This window comes from Schistocerca piceifrons, chromosome X (genome assembly GCF_021461385.2).
Source record: "Schistocerca piceifrons isolate TAMUIC-IGC-003096 chromosome X, iqSchPice1.1, whole genome shotgun sequence".
NCBI lineage: Eukaryota > Metazoa > Arthropoda > Insecta > Orthoptera > Acrididae > Schistocerca > Schistocerca piceifrons.
Window position 1 is genome coordinate 892750886 of NC_060149.1, and position 26174 is coordinate 892777059.

The following is a 26174-nucleotide window of genomic DNA, read 5'->3' on the forward strand; positions in this document are numbered from 1 at the left end:
TTCAACAGTCTTCTTCAACACCACATGTCAAAAGTTTTTAATCTATTCTTGTCTGAGCAGATTATTGTTGAAGTTTCACTTCCGTACGAGGGTACATTCCAAATGTACACAAGCTCTGTGTCTGAGGATGAGGTGGAGATTCTGGCATCCACTGAGGACCTAGACCTGCCGTAGACTGCCTCATTGAGCGTTGCGTGCCTTCCCAGTCTCGTGATCACCTAATTCTCCAGTGGAATTGTGGTGGTTTTTTCCACCACCTGGCTGAGCTGTGGCAACTGTTAAGCTTTACACCTGCTTTCTATATTGCCCTCTAGGAAACCTGGTTCCCGGCAATGCAGACCCTGTCCTCTGCAGCTATAAGGGATATTACAGGAACCGGTGCAGTCTGTGCCTATGTCCTGAACTCAGTATGTAGTGAACCTGTGCTCCTTCAAACCCCTCTTGAAGCTGTGGCTGTCAGGATAAGGACGACACAGGATATAATTGTCTGCAGTGTGTATCTTCCTCCAGATGGTGCAGTAGCACTAAACATATTGGCTGCACTGATTGATCAACTCCATAAACCTTTCCAACTTTTGTGAGATTTTAACGCGCATAACCCCTTGTGGGATGGCGCTATGCTTACTGGTTGAGATAGGGAGGTCGAAAATTGTCACAACTTGACTTCTTCCTCTTAAATACAGGTGGCGTCACACATTTCAGTGTGGCACCTGGCACATATTTGGCAATTGAGCTCTCGGTTTGCAGTCTTGGCTTTCTCCCATCTATCCACTGGGAGAGCACATGACGACTTGTGTGGTAGTGACGACTTCCCCATCTTCCTGTCACTCCCCTGGCATCATGCTCATGAACACCTATACAGACGGGCTTTTAACAAGGCAGACTGGGAAGCTTTCACCTCTCCTGTCACCACTGACTCTTCCCCACATGATGCCATCGATGTTCTCATTGAGCAGGTCACTACAACAATCATTTCTGTGGTGGAAAACGCTATGCCTCGTTCTTTAGGGTGCCCCTGGTGAAAGACAGTCCCTTGGTAGTCACTGAGGCAATTAAAGAGCATCGGCAAGCTCTACAGCATAAACAGCACCATTCCATAGAGCACCTAATAGCCTTTAGGCGGCTTCATGCCCGCATTCGCCAGCTTATAAAATGTGGACCATTGGGTGCCATACGTCACCTTCACAAGGCTGGACGAAGATCAGACATCTTTCTGGCTACCAGACCCAAACAGGTGTCCCTGGCATTAACGTTAATGGCGTGTTATCTACCAATGCAAACACAATTACCGAACACTTTGCTGAACACTATGCTCGAGCCTCTGGGATGGAGAACTACACCCCAGCCTTTCGCTCCCTCAAACGGTGGGCAGAAAGGAAAGTCCTCTCGTTCATTACACACCACAGTGAACTCTATAACGCCCCATTTACAGAGTGGGAGCTCCTCAGCACCCTCGCACATAGCCTCAACACAGCTCCTAGACCAGATCGAATCCACAGTCAGATGCTTAAACATCTTTCGTCCGACTACAAGCGACATCTCCTCATCATGTTCAACTGGATCTGGTGCGATGGCGTCTTTCCATCACTGTGGCGGGAGAGCACCATCATTCCGGTGCTCAAACCCGGTCAAAACCCACTTGATGTGAATATCTACCAGCCCATCAGCCCCACCAACTTGTAAGCCGCTGGAACGTATGGTGTGTTGGCAGTTTGGTTGGGCCCTGGAGTCCTGTGGCCTACTGGCTCCATGTCAGGGCAGCTTCCACCAGGGTTGCTCTACCACTGATAATGTTGTGTCCCTTGAGTCTGCCATCCAAACTGTCTTTTCCAGACACCAATATCTGGTTGCATACAACACGACCTGGGGACATCATATCCTTGCCACATTGTATGAGTGTGGTCTCTGGGGCCCGCTCCCGATTTTTATCCAAAACTTCCTGTTGCTCCGTACTTTCTGTGTCCAAGTTGGTGCCTCCCATAGTCTCTCCCCCCCCCCCCCCCCCCCCCCGCCCCCCTCTCATTCAGGAGAATGGTGTTGCGCAGGGCTCTGTATTGAGTGTCTCTCTATTTTTAGTGGTGATTTGTGATTAATGATCTAGCAGCAGCTGTAGGCCCGTCTGTCTCACCTTCTCTGTATGCAGACGACTTCAGCATTTCGTACTGCTCCTCCAATAGTGGTGTTGCTGAGCGGCACCTACAGGGAGCCATTTACAAGGCGCAGTCATGGCTCTGATGGCTTCCAGTTTTCAGCCCCAAAGTCGTGTGTCATGCATTTTTGTCAACGTCGCACTGTTCACCCAGAACCAGAACTTTTTCTTAATGACAATCCACTCACTGTAGTGGAGACATATCCTTAGGACTGGTTTTTGACACCCGATTGACTTGGCTACCTCACGTTCGTCAGCTTAAGCAGAAGTGCTTGCTGCACCTCAATGCCCTCCGCTGCCTGAGCAACACCAACTAGGGTGCAGATCACTTTACGCTGCTGCAGCTATACAGAGTCCTTATTCAATCCTGCCTTGAGTGTGGGAGTCTGGTTTACGATTCAGCGGCTCCCTCAGCGTTGCATTTACTCGACCCAGTGCATCACTGTGGTGTTCGCCTAGCGTCGGGAGCTTTTAGAACGAATCCGGTGACCAGTGTCCTGGTGGAGGCCGGAGTCCCTCCATTGAAGGTTAGACGTGCACAACTACTCAGCAGTTATGTTGCACACGCTCGTAGTTCTCCTGTGCATCCAAATTACTCTCTTCTTTTCCCAACCACGGCGGTTCATATCCTGCATCAACAGCCCAGGTTAGGGCTTACGATTGTGGTTTGCGTCCGGGCCTATTTGTCTGAACTGGAGTCCTTCCTGTTACCACGTCTCCTCAAGGTCCATCCATGTACACCTCAATGGTGTACACCTAGGCTGCAGATTCTTTTGGACCTTTTGCATGGCACTATGGACTCTGTTAACCCTGCGGCTCTCTGCTCTCACTTTCTCTTGATTCTCGACATGTACCGTGGCCATGAAGTGGTTTACACTGATAGCTTTATGGCTGGTGGTCACATAGGCTTTGGAGGACATATTGAGCAGCACTCCTTGCCAGATGGCTGCAGTGTTTTCACTACTGAGCTGGCGGCCATATCTTTTGCTCTTGAGCACATCCGCTCGTGCTCTGACGAGTTATTTCTTCTGTGTACTGATTCCTGGAGCAGCCTACAAGCTATTGACCAGCACTACCCTCGCCATCCTTTGGTAGCGTCCATCTATGCCCTGGAATGGTCTCATTGTTCAGTGGTGTTTGTGTGGACCCCAGGACATATCGGAATCCCAGGCAACGAACTTGTCGACAGGCTGGCCAAACAGGCTACACAGAAACCGCTTCTGGAGTTGGGCATCTCCGAAACTGACCTGCATTCTGTCTTGTGCCGCATGGCGTTCCGGCCTTGGGAGACGTAATGGCATAACAGTACGTACAACAAACTGCGTGTCATTAAGGAGACTACGAATGTGTTGAAGTCTCCATGGGGTCCTCTCGCAGGGAAGCAGGGAATCAGTTGTCCTCTGCTGGCTCCACATTGGCCATGTGTGGCTAATGCATGGTTACCTCCTCTGTCGCGAGGATCCACCTCGGTGTCGCTGTGGCTCACAAATGACGGTCGTCCTCTTCTTGCTGTATTGCCCACTTTTAGCTGCTGTGCGGCGGACTTTTAACTTCCCAGCTCCCTACCTTCGGTGTTGGGCGACAATGGCTCAACAGCAGCTTTAGTTTTAAATTTTATTCATGAGGGTGGGTGTAATCATTTGATCTAAGTTTCAGCGCATGTCCTTTGTCTCTCTGTGTCCTCCACCCTAGTGCTTTTAGGGTGGAGGTTTTAATGTGTTGAAGAGTGGCTGGCTTCCCGTTTTTATTCTCATGGTCAGCCAGCCATGGTAATCAGCTCTCTTGTTTTGATCTCTTCTGCATTTTTCTCGCGTCTGTGGTTTTCTTGACCGATTTTGTGCATTTTAGTGTTTGTTTCCCTTCTGTCATTCTTGTGGTTTTCTCCTTTCTTCCAGCTGTGTCTTGTATGTCTCAATTATTTTACTCCCACCCTTGTGGAATTCTTTTAATCGGAACAAGTGACCAATGACCTAGCAGTTCGGTATTTCCCCTCCTCTTTTAAACCAACCAACCAATCCAAATATCTTAATAAAATACTGCCGAACACTTGAATTCATATTAGATATGTTAATATCTCTCTTTTTGATGTAAGAATTTGTTGCCATTGAAAGTCTACACTTTATATCCTCTTGACTTCTGCTTTCATCAGTTATATTGTATCCAAATAGTGAAATTCAAACTACTATTTTCATTGTCTCATTAGCTAATCTAATTCCCTCAGCATAATCTGACTTAGTATGGTTTCGCTCAATCTTTTGTACTTTTTTACAGCTGATAACTTCTGTTCAAAACACTGTGCATCCACTCAACTTATTTCTAAAATCCTTTGCCATCTTGGATGGAGCTACAGTGTCACTTTGCAAACTAAAGATTTTATTTCTTTCTTTGGAACTTTAACTATCTTTCTGAATCTCTTCTTGGTTTCCTTTACTGCTTGCTCTGTGTACAGATTAATAATATGGGATAGGATATAACTTTGTCTCTCTCCTTTCTCAATTTGTACCTCCCTTTTGTGTTCTTAGGCTCATATAACTTCAGTCTAGTTCCTGGACAATTTGTGGATAATTTTTTGCTCACTGTATGATATCCCTTCTACCTTCACAAGTTCATAGATTGTTTGTTAGATAGTTGGTTTAATTTTCCGTGGATCCTTTATACAATTAATTGTAACATTGTGGTAAGATTCATTTTACATTCGCATATTTTATATATATTCGCATATTTTATATATTGATCATTTAAAAGTTTTTTAATAGGTAAAGATGTGAATTTGTAACTCCTGTCCACCACTTTTAGATATTAGATCAACAGAAATTCTTCTGTGGAATAGAAGGTATTGTCAGGAGAAAATTTTTCAGTTAGTTCAAATGTGATTTGCTGTCTGTCAGGCATTTAATATCATTGAGTAAGTGATCAAATTTTTGGTGGTTGTACAGTGCACACCTTTTTGTGCAAAATACAACCTTAATGTGGAATAATGAATGTCAGTTTTTCTACTTTTAAATTCTCAGCAATAAGGATACCAAAATAGTTTTTGAATATTCCACCCTAGTTATTACTTCTATTCTCTGTGTCGCATTTATCATTCATGAGGTATCTCTAGGTGTGAATGTGAGAGTGAGACCATTTGATGAAATCACTCAACAGTACTTCTAAAAATGTTAGTTACCATTTCTTCTGTTACTGTGTGTGCATTTGGACACAACACTAGTTTCATCAGCTTCTTGTTTATCAGATGGACATTTGCTTACATGAATGAGAGACAACTGTGAAATTAATGTTGATCCATTATATTGGTTGAATTGCTAAGTACAACTTTTTGCATTCTTTGGTTAGATAGGACATCATCCATTGGTTGGCTATACCATCAACTTCGTAAAACCTCAATTTATTAAGGAGAATACTGTGACTCTCACTGTCAAATGCCATAGACATGTCACAGAAAATACCAAATGTTGTTGTTTCATTACTTCCTACTTGTAAAATGCCTACTCCTTTGATGATACCTTTGATCACCAATATGGGACGTGTCCTCCTTCTATTCCCTCCTGGAGTCCGCTTTCGGCACATGCTGCGGCAGCTTACCTTCACACTACCAACCACTTTCGCGGTAGGTGTGAACCCTTTACCATATTGGCTTCGTGAAGTGTGGCCCATCTTAACCTTGGTCTTCATTCGCTTCCTAGTCACACTACTCCACCCTATTGCCTTCAGTTTCACGACCTTCACTTGGAACTTGCAATAGTACTTTTGTATACACTGATGGCTCGTGGACTGGCCATGGGGACGGGTATGCCTTCGTCATTTGCACCCGCATCTTTCGATATTTGCTTCTGGCACACTGCTAAGTATTTACAGCCAAGCCCTTCGCCCTGTATCAGGCCACAGAGTACATCTGGTGACACAGACTTCTTAATTGTGTTCTCTACTTGGACCCACTCAGCGCCCTTCAAAGTCTGTGTGTGCTGTACACACCCATCCCTTAGTGCAGTGGGTCCAGGAAAACTGTCACATGCTCACTCTTGGTGAAGCCACTGTGATGTTTATGTGGTTTCCTGGTCATGTCAGTGTGCCAGGAAATGCGACTGCTGACGCTGCTGCCAAGGCTGCAGTCCTCATACCTCTGCCCGCTAGTTCCTATATTCCCTCCGATGATCTCTGTGTTGTTGTATGTCAAGGGGGTGGTGTCACTTTGGCATTGCCAATGGGCCTCCCTACATGGGAATAAGCTCCAGCTTATTAAGCCTCTTCCAGCAGCTTGAATGACCTCCTCTTGGCACTCCCACCGGGAGGAGGTCTTTTTGACTAGGCTGCGCATTGGGCACTGCCTTTTTAGCCATCGTCATTTGGTAAGTCGCGCTACCCCACCACATTGTACACATTGCACCCAAGTTTTAACTGTCCACCACTTCCTGATGGAATGCCCATTTTTTAACCGTTTGTTTCCACTTGGGTTTGCTGTATGAGGTACCGGCCATTTTAGCAAATGACGCATGGGCTGTCAACTGTGTTTTATTTTTTATCCACCAAAGCAGTATGGCGAAGGCCATTTAATTTTTAGTTTTGAACCTCAGTTTCTGACTGACCTACACTGCGGCTAAGAGAAAATATGAGAGGCTACATCCTGTGCATATGACGTCAACCTACCCCGCCGCTACGCCAGTGGTTCTACCATCTTCCAATCCGCTGAGTGCAGGTGGCTCTCCGAGCCGTCAGACTCCACCTGCCCCCTTGATGGGGGGGGGGGGGGACTTCACTCCCTGTTGCTCCTGCACAACCTACTACAGGAGAAACACCCCCCCCCCCCCAAACCATTGGGGGCATCATTACCCACTTCTCAGCCAGAGCACTCCCAGCCAAACAAACATACGGAGCAGCGAGAGAAACCCAAAACAAAAAAGGCCGCCAAGAACCAAGGCACTGTGGTGGCACCCACACCACCACTACCTACAAGCTCTGTGAATGAGGTAGAGATTCTGGCATCCGTTGAGGACCTAGATCTCACTGGCCCCAGCCGACAATGAATGTCGATCGCACAGGCACTCGTCTGGTGGCAGTCGGTGATCCTGAGGCATAGGCTGCCTCATTGAGTGTTTCATACTTTCCCAGTTTCACGATCACGTAATCCTCCAGTGGAATTGTGGCGATTTTTTCCACCGCCTGGCTGAGCTATGGCAACCGCTAAGCTTTACACCTGCTTTCTGCTTTGCCCTCCATGAAACCTAGTTCCCGGCAATGTGGACCCCTGCCCTCCGTGGCTATTAGGTATTTTACAGGAACTGTAGCGAGTATAATTGTGTCAGGTGGAGTTTCTCTATATCCTGAATTCAGTATGTAGTGAGCCTGTGCCCCTTCAAACCCCTTTCAAAGCGGTGGCTGTCAGGATATGGATGACACAGGAAATAACTGTCTGCAATGTGTATCTTCTTCCAGATGGTGCAGTAGCACTGAACATATTGTCTGCACTGATTGATCAACTCGCTAAACCTTTTCCACTTATGGGAGATTTTAACGCGCATAACCCCTTGTGGGGTGGCGCCATGCTTACTGGTTGAGGTAGGCAGGTCAAAAATTTACTGTCACAACTCGACCTCTGCCTCTTAAGTACAGGTTCCCCCACGCCATTGATCTCTCGGTTTGCAGTTCTGGCTTTCTCCCTTGTATTCACGGGAGAGCACATGACCTGTGTGGTAGTGACCACTTCCCCATCTTCCTGTCACTCCTCTGGCATCATGCCTTTGGACGCCAAACAGATGGGCTTTAAACAAGGCAGACTGGGAAGCCTTCACCTCTGCTGTCACCTCTGAATCTCCCCCACATGGTGCCATCGATGTCGTCGTTGAGCAGGTCACTACAACGATCGTTTCTGCGGTGGAAAACGCGATGCCTCGTTCTATAGGGTGCCCGCGACGAATGACAGTCCCTTGGTGGTCGCCGGAAGTCGCTGAGGCAACTAAAGAGCGTTCGCGAGCTCTACAGCAACATCAGCGGCACTCTTCCGTAGAGCAGCTGAAAGCCTTTAAGCGGTCCATGCCCGTGTTCACCAGCTTATAAAACGTCCGAAACAGGAGTACTGTGAGAGGTACATGTCGACCATTGAGTGCCATACATCACATTCCCAAGTCTGGACGAAGATCTGATGTCTTTTTTGGGTACCAGACCCCAACAGGTGTCCCTGGCATTAACATCAGTGGCGTGTTATCTACCAATGCAACTGCGTGAAAAGTTGTGTGACCTGACTCATAATCTTCATGACTATTTTGGTGGTGGTGATTCTGGGGAATAATGTCTGCATTATTCTTCAGAATGTTGTACTGATGTTGGAAGTGTCGGACTGTGCGTTATCTGCGGTGTTGGCAGCTGCTGAAGCTTTGGTTGGCATCAGGTGTTGTCTGGCCTGTGAGTCTGCTGTTTGTGTAGTAGTTGTGGGCGCCAGTGTGGTCTCTCTTGTGAGTGGTTGTGTACTGTGGGTCGGTGTCAGAGTTGTGTATCTGCTTATTGGTGTCTTGTTGTCTTTGTTCTTGTTGTGGTGTAGCCATATTCCTTTTGTTCCAGTCGTTTCTCGTCCTCCACCTTTTCTGTGGCTGTGACTATCCCTGTGTAGTTGCATTTCGTGTGGCTTATGGTGGGCTGCAATTCAGGGTCTCGGGGGAAGGGGGGAGTAGGATTGTGTTGTTATTTGCATCTTGGGGTGTAACTGATACAGATGTGATATTGGGTGTTGTCTGACTTGGCTGTGTGGCTGTTGCGGGTGGGTGGGGTGGGGGGGGTGTGTGTGTGTAGGTGTGCAGTGTGCAGCATGCAGCTCTGAGGTCCCTCTGCTCGTCCTGCATTCCTGCAGTGCTGGGGATGCGAGCCTCCACACCAGCAAAGGATATTCAACACCTGACTGGGTGCGGCGAGGGGGGGGGGGGGGGGGGAGGGGGTGTCTGGTTGGAGTTGTGATGGTTATAGGATTGGTGTAGTTAGCCGTTTTACGCCTTACACATCAGAGACTCCTTGTGCGCAATGCATCCCTTGTAGGTGCCTGGATGGGCCCCACCACAGTTCACGCTTTTGCGTTGTGCTGTATGGGTGAGTTTGCACTGTTATGTTGTGTGGCCATATGGGAATTTGCCGCGGCGGGGAGCGACATCACACTGAATACCAGCATGCACTAAACACTGGCAGTTGTGACACATACGATCCCATCAAGAAATAACTTTATATTCAGCAGGTCGTGTGATTTGGCACAGTCAGCCAGCTGAACCATGTTATTGTGTGAAGGTCTAACTTTGCTGAACTCACTCATTCGATTTATATGAATGCACTTCCAGCCTGGGGCAGTGAGTTCTTGGTGTACTGTGTTGGGCATGGTTTGAAGATCTGCCCCCTTGATCACATATTGCTGTTTTTTTTCCAGTACGGTTCCTTATGTGAAATGCTCTACCTTCCGTTCTTTCAGAAGGTTCAGTGGATTCATGTAACCTGTTTTGCTCACCACGTACAGTGCGGTGTGGTCCCAAGTGAGTTTTGAATAATATGTTGTGGGATTGTGTTTTATGCTGGACTTTGTTTAGGAGACTAAAGTCTCCGTAGTTGTGACTGTTGGTTCAAATGTTTCAAATGGCTCTAAGCACTATGGGACTTAACTTCTGAGGTCACCAGTCCCCTAGAACTAGAACTACTTAAACCTAACTAACCTAAGGACATCACACACATCCATGCCCGACGCAGGATTCGAACCTGCGACCGTAGCGGTCGCGCGGTTCCAGACTGAAGCACCTAGAACCGCTCGAATGACTGGTGGGTAGCCAGCCGAAGATGCATTTGGGTTCTACATATGCAGGGTTGTTTGTAGTGTTGGAGTTGCTACTTGAAGTTGATGGAGTTTGCAACAGCACTCGGCAGTTGCCTCATCAGCTTGTGTGCTCACTTATCCGTGTGTTGTCTGTGCAGCGCCTGCGGCATGGACCAACTTGCTGCCATGGTCTGTCTTCTATTTCGTGTGTGTCCTCTGTCAGCTCCAGCTCCGGCTTTTTCGCTGCCCGAGCCGCCAGAGGCGAGAGAGAGGGCATGTCCAGAGTATTTTCGGCAGGCGCCTGTGTGTGTGTTCATGTTTGTGTAATGTCACCCTCCACGAGCAGCTTGATCAGCTCCTGCTGGTCGGCGATCTACCAATTTCTTACGGCACCTGCTACCTGAAATGTGGTCAGTGGGACGGAGACATAGGCAGGGTCAGCCGGCATATCTGTCACTTCTGTTGCAGCCATGCTGTGGGTAATTGGGGGGATAGGCTGTGGGGGGGGGGGGGGGGGGGGGAATCGGACATCTCCGCAGCACAAGGAATTTTACTAGGTTGGAAGGGATCCACATAGTTTTAAAGTGTGCCCTGCATAAATCGGAAGTCCCTATGACCTGTCAGTGCAATGCGCAGCACTTAGAGGAAGTGCGAGAGAAAGAAAGAAGGCCTGGGGCACGTGGGAATGACAGATTTGAATGGATCCCTATTACTACCTTCAAAGGCCCTAACAAAGGATGGGAGTGTTCCACTAGGGAAGTTTGCAACAGGAGTTGCGGAAGTTAAGAGTCGTCGACTCTTATCCATTGAGTGCTTGAGAGCTTCAGTAGATGTTCACGAGTGGCAGTTACGCCTTAGCTCTTCGTGACCATTCTGTAGAGCTATCTTTGGGCAGCTACGCCATATGCAGAAAGCAGCAGTCTGCTCAGGTCAGCTGCTCGACTGCGAATCTCGAGGCCTCTCGGAAGGATGCCATTGTGTTGTGCCGACTATACATTGGCCACATGAGACTAACCCACGAGTTCCTTCTGCGTCAGGAGGATCCTTATCACTGCAGCTGCGATAGTCTACTGATAACAGCACATGTTATTGTTGAATGCGCCCTACTGGTTGATCTGCAGCATGCTCTAAGCTTTCGTACCTCACTAGCTCAGATGCTCGTGCTTGACAAGACAGCCACTACCAAAGTGTTGCATTTTGTGAGGGAGAGCGGATTTTACACGAAACTACAATACTCCACTTTCAGTATAAGGGTGGTTGTGGGGAGGGGAGAGACTCCCCATGTGGCAGGTACCCCCCATACAACCACAGGTTACTTTCTTCCATCCTCACCTTGTGCCTTTAGCCCCTGTTGTGCAAGATGTTGGGTGGGTTATCTCTATTGACCATATTTTATCTGTCATGTTAAAACTACTGTAACGCCCTTTTAAGCTCTTTGGCTTGCGCCTATAGTTGGAGCAACCAAGCCCCCATTTTTCGACTTGTGTGTTTCTCTCATGATAAGGGGAGACTGATGATGTAGTTTAGATGTAGTTTAGTCCCTTTAAACACACAAATCATCATCATCAGCTAGGTATTTGCATAATTGAAGCAACAATTATCAGGTGTAGAGTGTGTCATCACTAATAGTGACTTTACATAGGTAAATATGTATCTGTTTAACCTCATAGACATTTGTGTGTGATATACTCATGCATGAAGATATCATGAACGCATGTGAGGTTAAATAGACGTGTTTTTTGTATATACAGCTGTAATTAGTGATGGAACAATGTACAGTTGATAACTGTTACTTCGATTATACAAATGCCTAGCCGAGATTGACGCGGTGATGGTCTGATCATAGACAAAAATCGGACTTCTATAATAAAATGTACTGTTACAGCTGTGTATTGCTTAATTCAATTCTTGACTTTGTGTGCAGTGTCCAGGCCATTGATCTTTGTTACTCTTGTAACCTTGTGATATCTTCTACACCTAACCTGTTCTCTGAGTTTAGTTGGTTCAGCCGTCTTTCTCAGTGTCCCTAGCCTTACGGGTATCCCAGGGAATGAACTGGCTGACCATTGGCTATAGAAGCAATTACATTCACTTTCACCATCCCAGGTGCGGTTTTGGCGGTGCAAGTAAGGCCTCTAATCTCTGAGATGGAATATCGTCTGGTGGGCTACGTCCCCATTTAATAAATTCCACACTATCAAGGAGACTACTGCTGCATGACGCTCTACCTCCCATTCCTCCCTTACCACCACTCTACGTCACCTCTGCATTGGTCACAGCAAACTAACACAGTTTTATTTTACATAACGAGCCACCCCCATATTGTGGTTGCTGAGCCTTACAGACAGTAGCTCATATCCTAGTGAAATGCCTCCTACTCCTGGCTCTCCATGCTATGCATGGAGTTCCGAATTTTTTTTCTCTAATTTTGGTGGACTATTCATGGACAGTTGAACTGGTTCAGAGTTTTCTCTTTGAAAGTGGTCTGGGGGATTCTCGTCCCTACCTCATTTATCCCTCCTCTACTCTGTTTTAATTGCTTTTATATGTGATTTGCCTCCTTCTACTGCACCCTGTTTCCAATTTTTGGGTAATACTGTGTTGAGTAGTGGGCTCTTTTTAACTCTTTGACTACAATGGGAGAGAGGTAGTTACGGCTCCTGTCACATGCAGAGTCCAGGGAAAACCCCACCTGCTACTTTACCTAATTCTCCAATATAGTTTTATTCATGGACCAATTGATGTCCAATACGTTTTTAGCATTCGCGCTTTTACCATATGGAGGTATAGACAGTCGTCAAGTTTCAGCGGGCCTGCCGCTAAGACGGCTCTACTGTCCCTAAGCGCTGGGTGAGAAACGTTTCAGTATAACCTGTGTGATCAAAAGAATTCGGACATCTGGCTGAAAATCATTTGCAAGTTCGTGGTGCCCTCCATTGGTAATGCTGGAATTCAGTATGGTGGTTGCCAACCCTTAGCCTTGATGACAGCTTCTGCTCTCGCAGGCATACGTTCAGTTAGATGCTGGAAGGTTTCTTGGGGAATGGCAGCCCATTTATCACGGAGTGCTGCATTGAGGATAGGTGTCGATGTCTGTCGGTGAGGCTTGGAACGAAGTCGGCATTCTAAAACATCCCGAAGGTGTTCTGTAGAATTCAGGTCAGGACTGTGCGGGCCAATCCATTATAGGGATGTTCTTGTCGTGTAACCACTCCGCCACAGGCCATGCATTATGAACAGGTGCTCGATCGTGTTGAAAGAGGCAATCGCCATCTCCGAATTGCTCTTCAAACAGTGAGAAGCTAGAAGGTGCTTAATACATCAATGTAGGGCTGTGCTGTGATAGTGCCACGTAAAACAACAAGTGGTGCAAGCTCACTCCATGAAAAACACGACCACACCATAACACCACCGCCTCTGTATTTTACTGTTGGCACTGCACACGCTGGCAGATGACGTTCACCGGACATTCGCCATACCCACGCCCTGCCATCGGATCGTCACATCGTGTACCGTGATTCGCCACTCTACACAACGTTTTTCCACTGTTCAATCATTCATTGTTCACGCTCCTTACACCGAGCGAGACGTCGTTTGGTATTTACCGGCGTGATGTGTGGCTTATGAGCAGCCAAGTTTTCTCACCTACCGCCAGACTGTCATAGATGCAGTTTGGAATTCGTGTGTGATGGTCTGGACAGATGTCTGCCTATTACACATTAAGACCCTCTTCAACTGTTGGCAGTCTCTGTCAGGCAACAGACGAGGTCGGTCTGTACGCTTTTGTGCTTTACGTGTCCCTTCACGTTTCCACTTCACTATCACATCGGAAACAGTGAACATAGGGATGTTTAGGAGTGTGGAAATCTCACTTGGAGACGTATGACACAAATGACACCCAGTCACCTGACCACGTTCGAAGTCCGTGAGTTCCGCAGAGAGCCCCATTCTGCTCTCTCACGATGTCTAATGACTACTGAGGTCGCTGATATGGAGTACCTGGCAGTATGCGGCAGTGCAATGCACCTAACATGAATAATGTATGTTTGTGGGGGTGTCCGGATACTTTTGATCACAGTGTATGCACTAGTCGGTCTTACACAATTTTAAAACGCTGTATTGGACAAAATAAGTGAACTATGCCATCTGCATTGAAATATAAGACGTTGACGTCCCTTAAGGCAATTATGAAACATCGGGTCACACATAATAAGCAAATAAAATATAGTGACGGAGATACAGCTTAATGTGCAAAAAATCGTCGATAGATGCACCTACCAATCAATAATACAGACTAAAGCATAGGACCCCCCCCCATGAACCATGGACCTTGCCGTTGGTGGGGAGGCTTGCGTGCCTCAGCGATACAGATAGCCGTACCGTAGGTGCAACCACAATGGAGGGGTATCTGTTGAGAGGCCAGACAAACGTGTGGTTCCTGAAGAGGGGCAGCAGCCTTTTCAGTAGTTGCAAGGGCAACAGTCTGGATGAGTGACTGATCTGGCCTCGTAACAATAACCAAAACGGCCTTGCTGTGCTGGTACTGCGAACGGCTGAAAGCAAGGGGAAACTACAGCCGTAATTTTTCCCGAGGGCATGCAGCTTTACTGTATGATTACATGATGGCGTCCTCTTGGGTAAAATATTCCGGAGGTAAAATAGTCCCCCATTCGGATCTCCGGGCGGGGACTACTCAAGAGGATGTCGTTATCAGGAGAAAGAAAACTGGCGTTCTACGGATCGGAGCGTGGAATGTCAGATCCCTTAATCGGGCAGGTAGGTTAGAAAATTTAAAAAGGGAAATGGATAGGTTGAAGTTAGATATAGTGGGAATTAGTGAAGTTCGGTGGCAAGAGGAACAAGACTTCTGGTCAGGTGACTACAGGGTTATAAACACAAAGTCAAATAGGGGTAATGCAGGAGTAGGTTTAATAATGAATAGGAAAATAGGAATGCGGGTAAGCTACTACAAACAGCATAGTGAACGCATTATTGTGGCCAAGATAGATACGAAGCCGACACCTACTACAGCAGTACAAGTTTATATGCCAACTAGCTCTGCAGATGACGAAGAAATTGAAGAAATGTATGATGAAATAAAAGAAATTATTCAGATTGTGAAGGGAGACGAAAATTTAATAGTCATGGGTGACTGGAATTCGAGTGTAGGAAAAGGGAGAGAAGGAAACATAGTAGGTGAATATGGATTGGGGGACAGAAATGAAAGAGGAAGCCGCCTGGTAGAATTTTGCACAGAGCACAACATAATCATAACTAACACTTGGTTTAAGAATCATGAAAGGAGGTCGTATACATGGAAGAACCCTGGAGATACTAAAAGGTATCAGATAGATTATATAATGGTAAGACAGAGATTTAGGAACCAGGTTTTAAATTGTAAGACATTTCCAGGGGCAGATGTGGACTCTGACCACAATCTATTGGTTATGACCTGTAGATTAAAACTGAAGAAACTGCAAAAAGGTGGGAATTTAAGGAGATGGGACCTGGATAAACTAGAAGAACCAGAGGTTGTACAGAGATTCAGGGAGAGCATAAGGGAGCAATTGACAGGAATGGGGGAAATAAATACAGTAGAAGAAGAATGGGTAGCTTTGAGGGATGAAGTAGTGAAGGCAGCAGAGGATCAAGTAGGTAAAAAGACGAGGGCTAGTAGAAATCCTTGGGTAACAGAAGAAATATTGAATTTAATTGATGAAAGGAGAAAATATAAAAATGCAGTAAGTGAAACAGGCAAAAAGGAATACAAACGTCTCAAAAATGAGATCGACAGGAAGTGCAAAATGGCTAAGCAGGGGTGGCTAGAGGACAAATGTAAGGATGTAGAGGCTTATCTCACTAGGGGTAAGATAGATACCGCCTACAGGAAAATTAAAGAGATCTTTGGAGATAAGAGAACGACTTGTATGAATATCAAGAGCTCAGATGGAAACCCGGTTCTAAGCAAAGAAGGGAAAGCAGAAAGGTGGAAGGAGTATATAGAGGGTCTATACAAGGGCGATGTACTTGAGGACAATATTATGGAAATGGAAGAGGATGTAGATGAAGATGAAATGGGAGATACGATACTGCGTGAAGAGTTTGACAGAGCACTGAAAGACCTGAGCCGAAACAAGACCCCCGGAGTAGACAATATTCCATTGGAACTACTGACGGCCGTGGGAGAGCCAGTCCTGACAACTCTACCATCTGGTGAGCAAGATGTATGAAACAGGCGAAATACCCTTAGACTTCAAGAAGAATATAATAATTCCAATCCCAAAGAAAGCAGGTGTTGACAGATGTGAAAATTACCGAACTATCAGCTTAATAAGTCACAGCTGCAAAATACTAACACGAATTCTTTACAGACGAATGGAAAAACTAGTAGAAGCCAACCTCGGGGAAGATCAGTTTGGATTCCGTAGAAACACTGGAACACGTGAGGCAGTACTGACCTTACGACTTATCTTAGAAGAAAGATTAAGGAAAGGCAAACCTACGTTTCTAGCATTTGTAGACTTAGAGAAAGCTTTTGACAATGTTGACTGGAATACTCTCTTTCAAATTCTAAAGGTGGCAGGGGTAAAATACAGGGAGCGAAAGGCTATTTACAATTTGTACAGAAACCAGATGGCAGTTACAAGAGTCGAGGGACATGAAAGGGAAGCAGTGGTTGGGAAGGGAGTAAGACAGGGTTGTAGCCTCTCCCCGATGTTGTTCAATCTGTATATTGAGCAAGCAGTAAAGGAAACAAAAGAAAAATTCGGAGTAGGTATTAAAACTCATGGAGAAGAAGTAAAAACTTTGAGGTTCGCCGATGACATTGTAATTCTGTCAGAGACAGCAAAGGACTTGGAAGAGCAGTTGAATGGAATGGACAGTGTCTTGAAAGGAGGATATAAGATGAACATCAACAAAAGCAAAACAAGGATAATGGAATGTAGTCTAATTAAGTCGGGTGATGCTGAAGGAATTAGATTAGGAAATGAGGCACTTAAAGTAGTAAAGGAGTTTTGCTATTTGGGGAGCAAAATAACTGATGATGGTCGAAGTAGAGAGGATATAAAATGTAGGCTGGCAATGGCAAGGAAAGCGTTTCTGAAGAAGAGAAATTTGTTAACATCCAGTATTGATTTAAGTGTCAGGAAGTCATTTCTGAAAGTATTCGTATGGAGTGTAGCCATGTATGGAAGTGAAACATGGACGATAAATAGTTTGGACAAGAAGAGGATAGAAGCTTTCGAAATGTGGTGCTACAGAAGAATGCTGAAGATTAGATGGGTAGATCACATAACTAATGAGGAAGTATTGAATAGGATTGGGGAGAAGTTTGTGGCACAACTTGACCAGAAGAAGGGATCGGTTGGTAGGACATGTTCTGAGGCATCAAGGGATCACCAGTTTAGTATTGGAGGGCAGCGTGGAGGGTAAAAATCGTAGAGGGAGACCAAGAGATGAATACACTAAGCAGATTCAGAAGGATGTAGGTTGCAGTAGGTACTGGGAGATGAAAAAGCTTGCACAGGATAGAGTAGCATGGAGAGCTGCATCAAACCAGTCTCAGGACTGAAGACCACAACAACAAAGCATAGGAGATAAAAGATAAACTTACCCATATAATTTGTAGATGTTAGTTGTCGGAAACTTTGGAAAGCTTGTGTGATGACTTCCCAGTCTTCGCTGACAAGAGCTCTGCTGATTTCCCGCGCGTGAAAGAAAAAGCGATACTTCATGAAATGGAAAATTAATGTACTGGCAAGGTGAAGTTTATCTTCCAACAACATCCCAAATCACATGTTCCTAAAACAATTTCGTCAGTGCTGTCTAAACACTCATAAAATACCACCCCATAGATTTCAGTTGGGGGAGAGTTTCTTTTCAAGAACTACTTTAGCCTGTAAAAGAATGTTGACAACGCTTTCGGACGGATAATTCAGATAAAGTCCATCTACTGAGCTGAAGTCCTTTATGGTGGTGAAGGCTGCAATTTTTGTGGATTTGAGCACACTTCACACAGCTGATCTGTTTATTACGTCTTTTGACATTGACACCTGCTGTGTGACGAACTAAATATTGTTTTGGAATGTAGTCTTCATACGGAATAGGAAGATCATTCTCCCAGTCCGCTATCACCATTTTGACCTCTGCAAATAAATTAATGCGTTTCTTTCAGACCTCCATTTCTTTAGCACATAAACGCATCTGAATTTGGTTCACAGTTCCCGGATGCAGATATAGCCATCTTTATGGGGACATACGCGCACAACATATGTTATTGCAGAAAATCTACTCACACACAGTTTGTCGCAAGTTATATACCACACAATTCCAAAATGACGTTCCAGAGGGTCTTGGTTGATTTTTCCTGTCATTACATACTTAAAACCTTTGGACCATAAATACTGAGGAAGTTCCAATATACTCTTTAGCGTGACAGAGATTCCATTATTTTGTTTGAGAAAATTTGTTTTCTGAGCAAATTCTTTCATAAAAGACAGATCATATATTGTATGCAGAGGAATCTCTGTAGAGTTAGTTATTTGGTATTATAGAGTTGAGCGCATCTGATACATTATGGTATTGATATCCCTCGTGAATAGTTCCGTGTTGTCACGGCCGCTAAAATTCTTGGTATTAGTTTTGCGGGAAAAAGTCTACAAACACACGTGAAAACAAGTTACTTTTTGATAAAAAATTGTTTAACATCACGAAACACAACTAAACACGACAGCATTCGAAATGTCTTAGCAGCTGTGCCAAGTCCGTTTTACACTAGACGTGCTATTCTCACAAGAAAGTCGTTTACTGCAGCGCTCCATGCGGTAGAACACCCAACCACAAAAAAGTGTTTATACGGCACGTGCCTGTCACGTCATCTGCTTTGCATGTTTGATGTGTTTGTTGACAACGTCCAGCACGTGAATCGAAGGCTTTAGTTCATTTTCGAGACTGTCTGGTATTTTATGTCTTTTCTAAGGGCACTATATTTATTTGTACTTTAGACGGTCACTATGATGCTACATCTAATTGTTTTCACACAGTTTATATGAAACTATAAGTCGCTCACATGTGTAAACACCCTCGTTATGAAAGCCGTTTAAATACTTTCAGCAGGCAAGGCTCAGAAGGATGGAAGAAGATATCGCGTTGGTCTTACTACCGTAGCTGAGGCTTTCATCATAAAGAAAAAAATCGGAAGAAAGACGCGGCTAAAAATAGAAGCTACTGGGTTTGGCCGTGGCTTCAAAGAAGGGACCAGGAAAAGGACTGTTATTACTTATTGATGGAGATGAGGCTCGGGGATCCACAACAGTTTAAAATTTTGAGAGAATGGATTCAGTTTATTTTGACAAGCTGTCATCGCGTCATTGAGCCAAATATTCGCCCGAGAGAAGCAATTTCGCCAATCAGAAAGCAAGACTTTAATTTTGAGTGTATAATTTTTCATACGATTGTTCGTTCAACTATATTAGCAGAAAACTGTCATATTTTATTCCTCTCCAGATTAACAGTTACATTGCGATTTCTGGCGACTAGCGAATCTTAAAAGATCTTGTCGTTTGCACATCGTATTTCAGTTTCGAATCTGTCTAAACTGATAATAGATGCATGGTGTGAAATCCGTTACTCTGAGGGATAAGTATTTGAATGTACTTGTTTCCTGTATTACTGAATAAAAAAAGTGAGAACCTTCACTTCTACTATCTTATGGACTTCAACAGCTGAAGAGGAATGGCTTAGAATAGCAGCAGCTTTCGATAAATTGTATAACCGAGATAAAGCTTCAAATAATACTTACCGAAAATTGCAGATATTTCACGCATTAACTTTTGTCGGACGGACAACCTGCTGTATTACTTTTCGCTAAGCAGGAGAGAGGTACACAATTCACATAGACCTTCGCGCCGTTTGTCAGCTGTGCTAACCACTTGCTCGTCTGCGCATGCGCGAAGAATCTAGATATACATTATGTGATCAAAAGTATCCGGACACCTGTCTGAAAATGACTTGCAAGTTCGTGGCGCCCTCCATAGGTAATGCTGTAATTCAAATGGTGTTTGCCCACCCTTACCCTTGATGACATCTTCCGCTCTCGCAGGCATACGTTCAAGCAGGTGCTGGAAGGTTTCTTGGGGAATGAAAGCACATTCTACACTGAGTGCTGCACAGAGGAGAGGTATCGATGTCGGTCGGTGAGGCCTGGCATGAAGTCGGCGTTCCAAAAACATCACAAAGGTGTTCTATAGGATTCAGGTCAGGACTCTGTTCAGGCCAGTCCAGTCCATTTCAGGTATGTTATTGTCGTGTAACCACTCCGCCATAGGCCTTGCATTATGAAAAGGTGCTCGATCGCGTTGAAAGATGCAGTCACCGTCCTCAAATTGCTCTTCAACAGTGGGAAGCAAGAAGGTGCTTAAAACATCAGTGTAGGCCTGTGCAGTGATAGTGCCATCAAAACAAGTGGTGCAAGCCCACTCTATGAAAAACACGACCACACCATAACACCACCGCCTCCGAATTTTACTGTTGGCACTACACACGCTGGCAGATGACGTTCACTGGACTTTCGCCATACCCACACCCTGCCATCGGATCGTCACATCGTGTACCGTGATTCGCCACTCCACGCAACGTTTTTCCACTGTTCAAGCGTTCATTGTTTACGCTCCTTACACCAAGCGAGACGTCGTTTGGCATTTACCTTTTGGGATTTACCGGCGTGATGTGTGGCTTATGAGCAGCCAAATTTTATCACCTACCGCCAGACTGTCATAGTACTTACAGTGAATCCAGATGCAGTTTGGCATTCGTGTGTGATGGTCTGGAGAGATGTCTGCCTGTTACACATTACGACCCACTTCAACTGTCTGCGGTCTCTGTCAGTCAACAGTCGAGGTTGACCTGTACGTTTTCGTGCTTTACGTGTCCCTTCACGTTTCCACTTCACTATCACATCGAAAACGGTGAACATAGGAATGTTTAGGAGTGTGGAAATCTCGCGTACAGACGTTTGCCACACCCAATCACCTGACCACGTTCGAAGTCGATGCGTTCCGCGGAACGTCCCATTCTGCCCTCTGACAATGTCTAATTACTACTGAGGTCGCTGATACGGAGTACCTGGCAGTAGGTTGCAGCAGTATGCACCTAATATGAAAAATGTATGTTTTTGTGGTATCCGGATACTTTTAATTACATAGTGTATATTGAGTGGCTTTTGTAGAGTGCAATTACAGCAGGATCTTCATTTGTTCTTGTCAACAGGTACATTTCCCTTTTTCTTTCATAAGATACTATATCCCTGTAGTATTTTACATGGCTGTTTGACAATAGGACTGCGGAGTTTCTGACATTCCTAAAACGGCGCAAAGGAATCATTTTGACCCTGCAAAAAATGTTTTCATATTTGACTTGAACGAGTACTTTGGTTTGGTATATGCTAATCCCTACGATTTTGCGAGGTATAACTAGACATCGGATTTTAGGTAAAATCTATTTTGTTCCACATTAAATAAAGGCAATAAAAGTTGTACATACAGGAATTACGCCAATTTATGATCGAAAACGCTAGTTTTATAGCATTTAAAAATACGTAATTTCAGCTTAGTACCTGATCGTACATTTTAAGAAACCAATTAAATAAAATTTTTTTATAACTAACATTCTCTCTTGGTCTTCCCAGATAAGAATTGCGCTAATATTTTATCGAAAATTGTAATTTTATAGTACCTAAAATACCTAATATATTAGAAGATGGTTGTATCTGTTTTAAAAATCCTAAAAATATCTAATTTCATGTTAGAACATGACTGTGTCTAATTTTTAAAAATCCATTCACAAAAATTTTTGTGACTAAAACTACTGTTCCGATCTTCCCGGCTAAGTAGAAAACAGTAATGGAATGATAACTGGTTTGTTTGCATGCGTGAACGCCAATCATGAGTCAGACGACGTCAGCATTATGGCAGGGTGTTCCAGCCCGCTCTGGTCAGCAGAGCTTTGTTCTTTGCTGTGAACCGTCAAATGGGCCGGCAGGGCATGGAGGAGCCTTGTGATCTGCCTCCGGCGTCTTCCTGCCCTGTCGGAACAGCCGGTTTAAAACATCTGTACTGTCTTCATTCAGTCGGTCAGCGTGTTTCTTGGAGTGGTAAAATATTTCACAATGACAGTGTATTTGTGGAAAGCCAAGCCTGCCGAAAGTAGCCAGCTCCAAATAATTTGAGGAGCGCCAGAACAAAACCCGATAAATCCACTTTTGCTGTATTCGCGTGCAGGGGGGAGATCCGGGGGTAATACATGCTGCCACAAAATAATTTTCAATAAAACGTAAGAACAAGTGTTTATAGCGTCAAATGGAAATCTCAACTGGATCAAAATCCGATAACTCCCGGGAAGCACTTACTTGACGCTCGGAAAACAACGCTTAATGCGGTTGCACAAGTGCTGATTGTGGTATAATACCAAAATATAGGAGCAGAAAGTACGATATAGAACATTATAGTCCTTCAATAGATGTTTATGCAACACCCAGGACATTCAGTGAAAACATATGGAGATGTCTGGTTTTGATCCAACTGGTCGGAAATATCGGACTTTGATCCGACCGCCCTGGAGTAGTCCAGCAAGGAATACACTATTAAGACCACGAGGCAAGTTTTATTGTCAACAAACACGTTTTATAATTACGTAATGCAATATAGTTATATCATCAATGTCAGCTCATCTTCCAAACAATCAAACTCCTCATCTACAGGTACTGTTCCTTCATCTGCATCTTCTTCGTGGATTTCACTGTCATTAAGCAGGTTCTTGTACCACATGAAACGAGCATACATTGCCCAGTCCCTTCCAAATTGCTTGACCAGCAAACCTCGCACGTCATGTTTCTTGGCCGCTGTCGGACTATGCCGTACAAGTACAGTCTGCAATGTCTGTGGATGGTTTCTGCGGCCCTTAAAAATATAGAACCTCTTCGTTTCCGAGAGTTTCGTGCTTTTAATTCCTGTAGCATTTTAATAGGAATAATGTTTTTGCCTGTCTGTTCTTCACCCTGAATGACGTATTTCTTGAGTCCCATCGTTTTATGTCCCTTAACCCAGGGACCTTTTTGTAGGATTCTCCAAGGGATTTAATATTTTATAAGACATAGTCCTGTCCTAAGGTTCGTACAGTACCATGCTCCTTGAAAATTGTTTGATATTAGTCAATTTGTGTAATAACCGGCGTTGTCCTAGGGTGCTTCTCAACTCGACCGAACACAGTCTGCCGGGAGAAAGCTATGACCTCTTACTGGAAATGCCAAATTTATCTCCTCTAATTGTGCTGGTGATTTGTTGACAAGCCAAAACATGATGGTGCGTATAATGTGGGAATTTTTGTTTTGACCCCCACACCCATCACAGAATAACCTCAACATTCTTGTTCCGTCCAATTCCAACGAATCCAAGTAATGTAGCGGTGCTGGACCAACCTCCGTAGCTCCTCTGCCGCCTACGTCCTCGGTCCATTAATAAAACGCTTGGTTCCTCGAGTCCACTCCAACGAAACAAAAGAGTATAGAAACTGATTTGTCTTGCATAAAATGATTCTTGGCTAGGTGTTCGTGGCAGGGGTTGGTCTTGTAAGTCAAAACAGAATGACACTGAATCAGGATCATTGGTTTTACACGAGTTACAAAATACCTTTGCACGTAAGGTATGTACTCGTTTCTTCGTTATTAAGACTCTCTTGCTATAAGTATCGGTTGCATCTTTTATTTTTCGTGCTAGTACAATGCATGCACTGCAGGCATCAGAGGAAGGTGACTGAAAACCAATTTTAAACGAGCGCGTAAATACCTCGTGAAGCATAGACATCTTGATCTGCAAATGCGGAGCTACAGAACCGTTGTATAGTTTCTGTAGTTTCCTTTGACTTAGCTCACAGGACAAATAAATACTTTGGATTTACGTCTGTTATAGTGGCTCTCGGTTTCCGGAAGTTTACCTAAAAATTCTCTCAATTTTGCCTTCTTCTCAGCTGATTTTAGGGACTTCCGGTCCCCACGTTGTCCTCCTTTAGGAATCCGTCCCCCAAACACTGTCTTAGTGAGCTATTGCATGCACCCTATCCTTTTTAACAGAAAACACCTTCATAAGCAATTCCTTACATACATGTAGGTCTATTTTGTCTTACATCCGTTAGGTAATATGTGGTACTAAATGCACGTCCCCTCTCCTTTCCTGGTAATACTGTACTTTCTCGTCGCCGTCGTGGTGCATGTGCTACAATTAGACGAGTAAGGAACACGTCCTGTGCCACTTTTGAATGATTATTATAAAACCTTTGCCTGTTTCGAAGAAGATATTTCATCGCTATTTTTGAACATTGTAACTTTGCTGAATTATGCTTGCAAGGCAATGCAAGGTCTAATCCTAGAGAATCAGCATCACGATGCCTACGAAAAGCAAGCAACCCTTATAACCCATGAAGGCCACATGCCCCAATAATGTAGTACGACAATACGATTACCATACATACCGGTTTGCTCGTTCCACTGCTGTTTTCCTTTCTCGTCTTCTGGGTCGCCGCACGCCTATGTTAATATCTTTCACTATGCGTCCTTCATCCATTTTACACCCCACAATACCACAACCCCAACGAGTTATGTGTAGGTATGACGAAGCCGTATTACTGTCTGGATGTTTGCCTCACTTGACTGGCAGCAAATGACCAGTGTCGAAATACTCCTATAGTCGCAGTACGATAGTATCGAACTACGGTGCCTACAGAAAACCTGATATATCCAATGCGGTCGGAGCACGATCCGATAACTCCAAACGATCGGATCACAACCAGATATCTCCCTTTTGTTGCGTTTAATATCTGGGTAATAGAAAGAGAGAAATCTGGCAATCGATTGGACACTCTGAATAGTGTTTCCTGTTACTGCATCATGGTGTGTTTCTTCTTTTCATAGCTTGTGCAACCACTCACGAGATCACTATTTGTTACTTTCTGTATTAACAGCAAATGTGGATTTATCGGTTTTTCTTCCGGCGCTCCTCATTTCTGATTCGTCTGTGGTTACAAGAATTTCCTGATTTCTTTACTGACGGAAGAGTTATTCACTGCAATGTGTGCGACAAAGACGTAAGTAAAATGTTAATCTTTTATCTGCTACGCCCACTCAGAGAACAGTGATACCACTGTTTCTCCCGAGTTAACCTGGACCAGACACATGCGAATGCACAAATATTGTTTGTAAATCTTTAATGTAAGTTAATTTAGCTAAGTAGATCTTGTATATAAATTCCTCCACAAAATATTTCTCATTTCTTTTTGTTTTTAGGTACTTTCTGAACAGAGGTCGCATTTAAATTAGCATGTTGCAGGGTTAAACATCAGGCAATTAAAAAAAAACCTTTAAACAAACGTTTGTAATAAAACCAGATGCGACTAACAAAAACGAATTTCATCTTGACCTGTGTCGAGCCATTGTTACAGCAAACATATACCATTCAGTGCGGCCGAAAATAGCCAGTTGAAAAGTTTTCTAGAGAAATACTGTGACCTCAGTATTCCATAAGAATTGACACTGAGAAACCACTATTTAGATACTTTATATGAAAATACGTTGAGCAGGAATAGTGAAGATTCAGGCGATTCATACATGTGGATCTCTGTCAATGAGACAACTGACAGACAAGGTCGATATGTGGCTAATTTGGTTGTTGGAAAGTTAGATCCTGGCACTCGCTCTGTACCTTATCTGATCTGCAGCAAGGAGCTAAAAAAGACTAACCAAGAAACAGTTGCTCGCTTGGTTGATAAAGCCCTCAAATTACGTTCCCCTAACTGCCTAGATGAAAATGAAATACTTCTAATCTACGTGATTGCTACTGTTAAATTGTTTAAATTATTTTACCCAGCCTCGCTCCATATCACGTCTTGCCCATGCCATGAATCGCGTAGCTGAGACGATGTGTCTAGAATTTCCTCATGTAAATAAGCTAGTTTCAACCATCAAAAAGGGTTTTATTGATGCACCTATAAGAATCTAGTTATTTCGAGAGGAACTTCGCAACGTACCACTTCCACCAGAACTCGTACATACTTGCTGGAGAACGTGGTTAGAGGCCGTGGAGTATTACAGCAAGCATATGGAAGATATTAAGAACATTGTTCTTAAATTGTAGGAAGAGACAGTGAGCATTACTTCAGCTAAAGATCTTCTAAAGGACCCAACAATTTCCAACGGAA

General features: G+C 44.4%; 1 protein-coding gene across 2 annotated transcripts in view; it reads left to right on the forward strand.

The window, feature by feature from the left end:
- Positions 1-26174, forward strand: part of LOC124721348 (eukaryotic translation initiation factor 2D) — a 177817-nt gene that overhangs the window by 4632 nt on the left and 147011 nt on the right. Inside the window, exon 2 of one of the 2 annotated variants that reach the window (XM_047246270.1) lies at positions 24942-25064. The exons of the other annotated variant lie outside the window; for it this stretch is intronic. Within the exon in view, the coding sequence (XP_047102226.1) occupies positions 25048-25064 (17 nt within the window). The 5' untranslated portion in view covers positions 24942-25047. The remainder of the gene's footprint in view (positions 1-24941; positions 25065-26174) is intronic. 2 annotated transcript variants of the gene reach the window in all.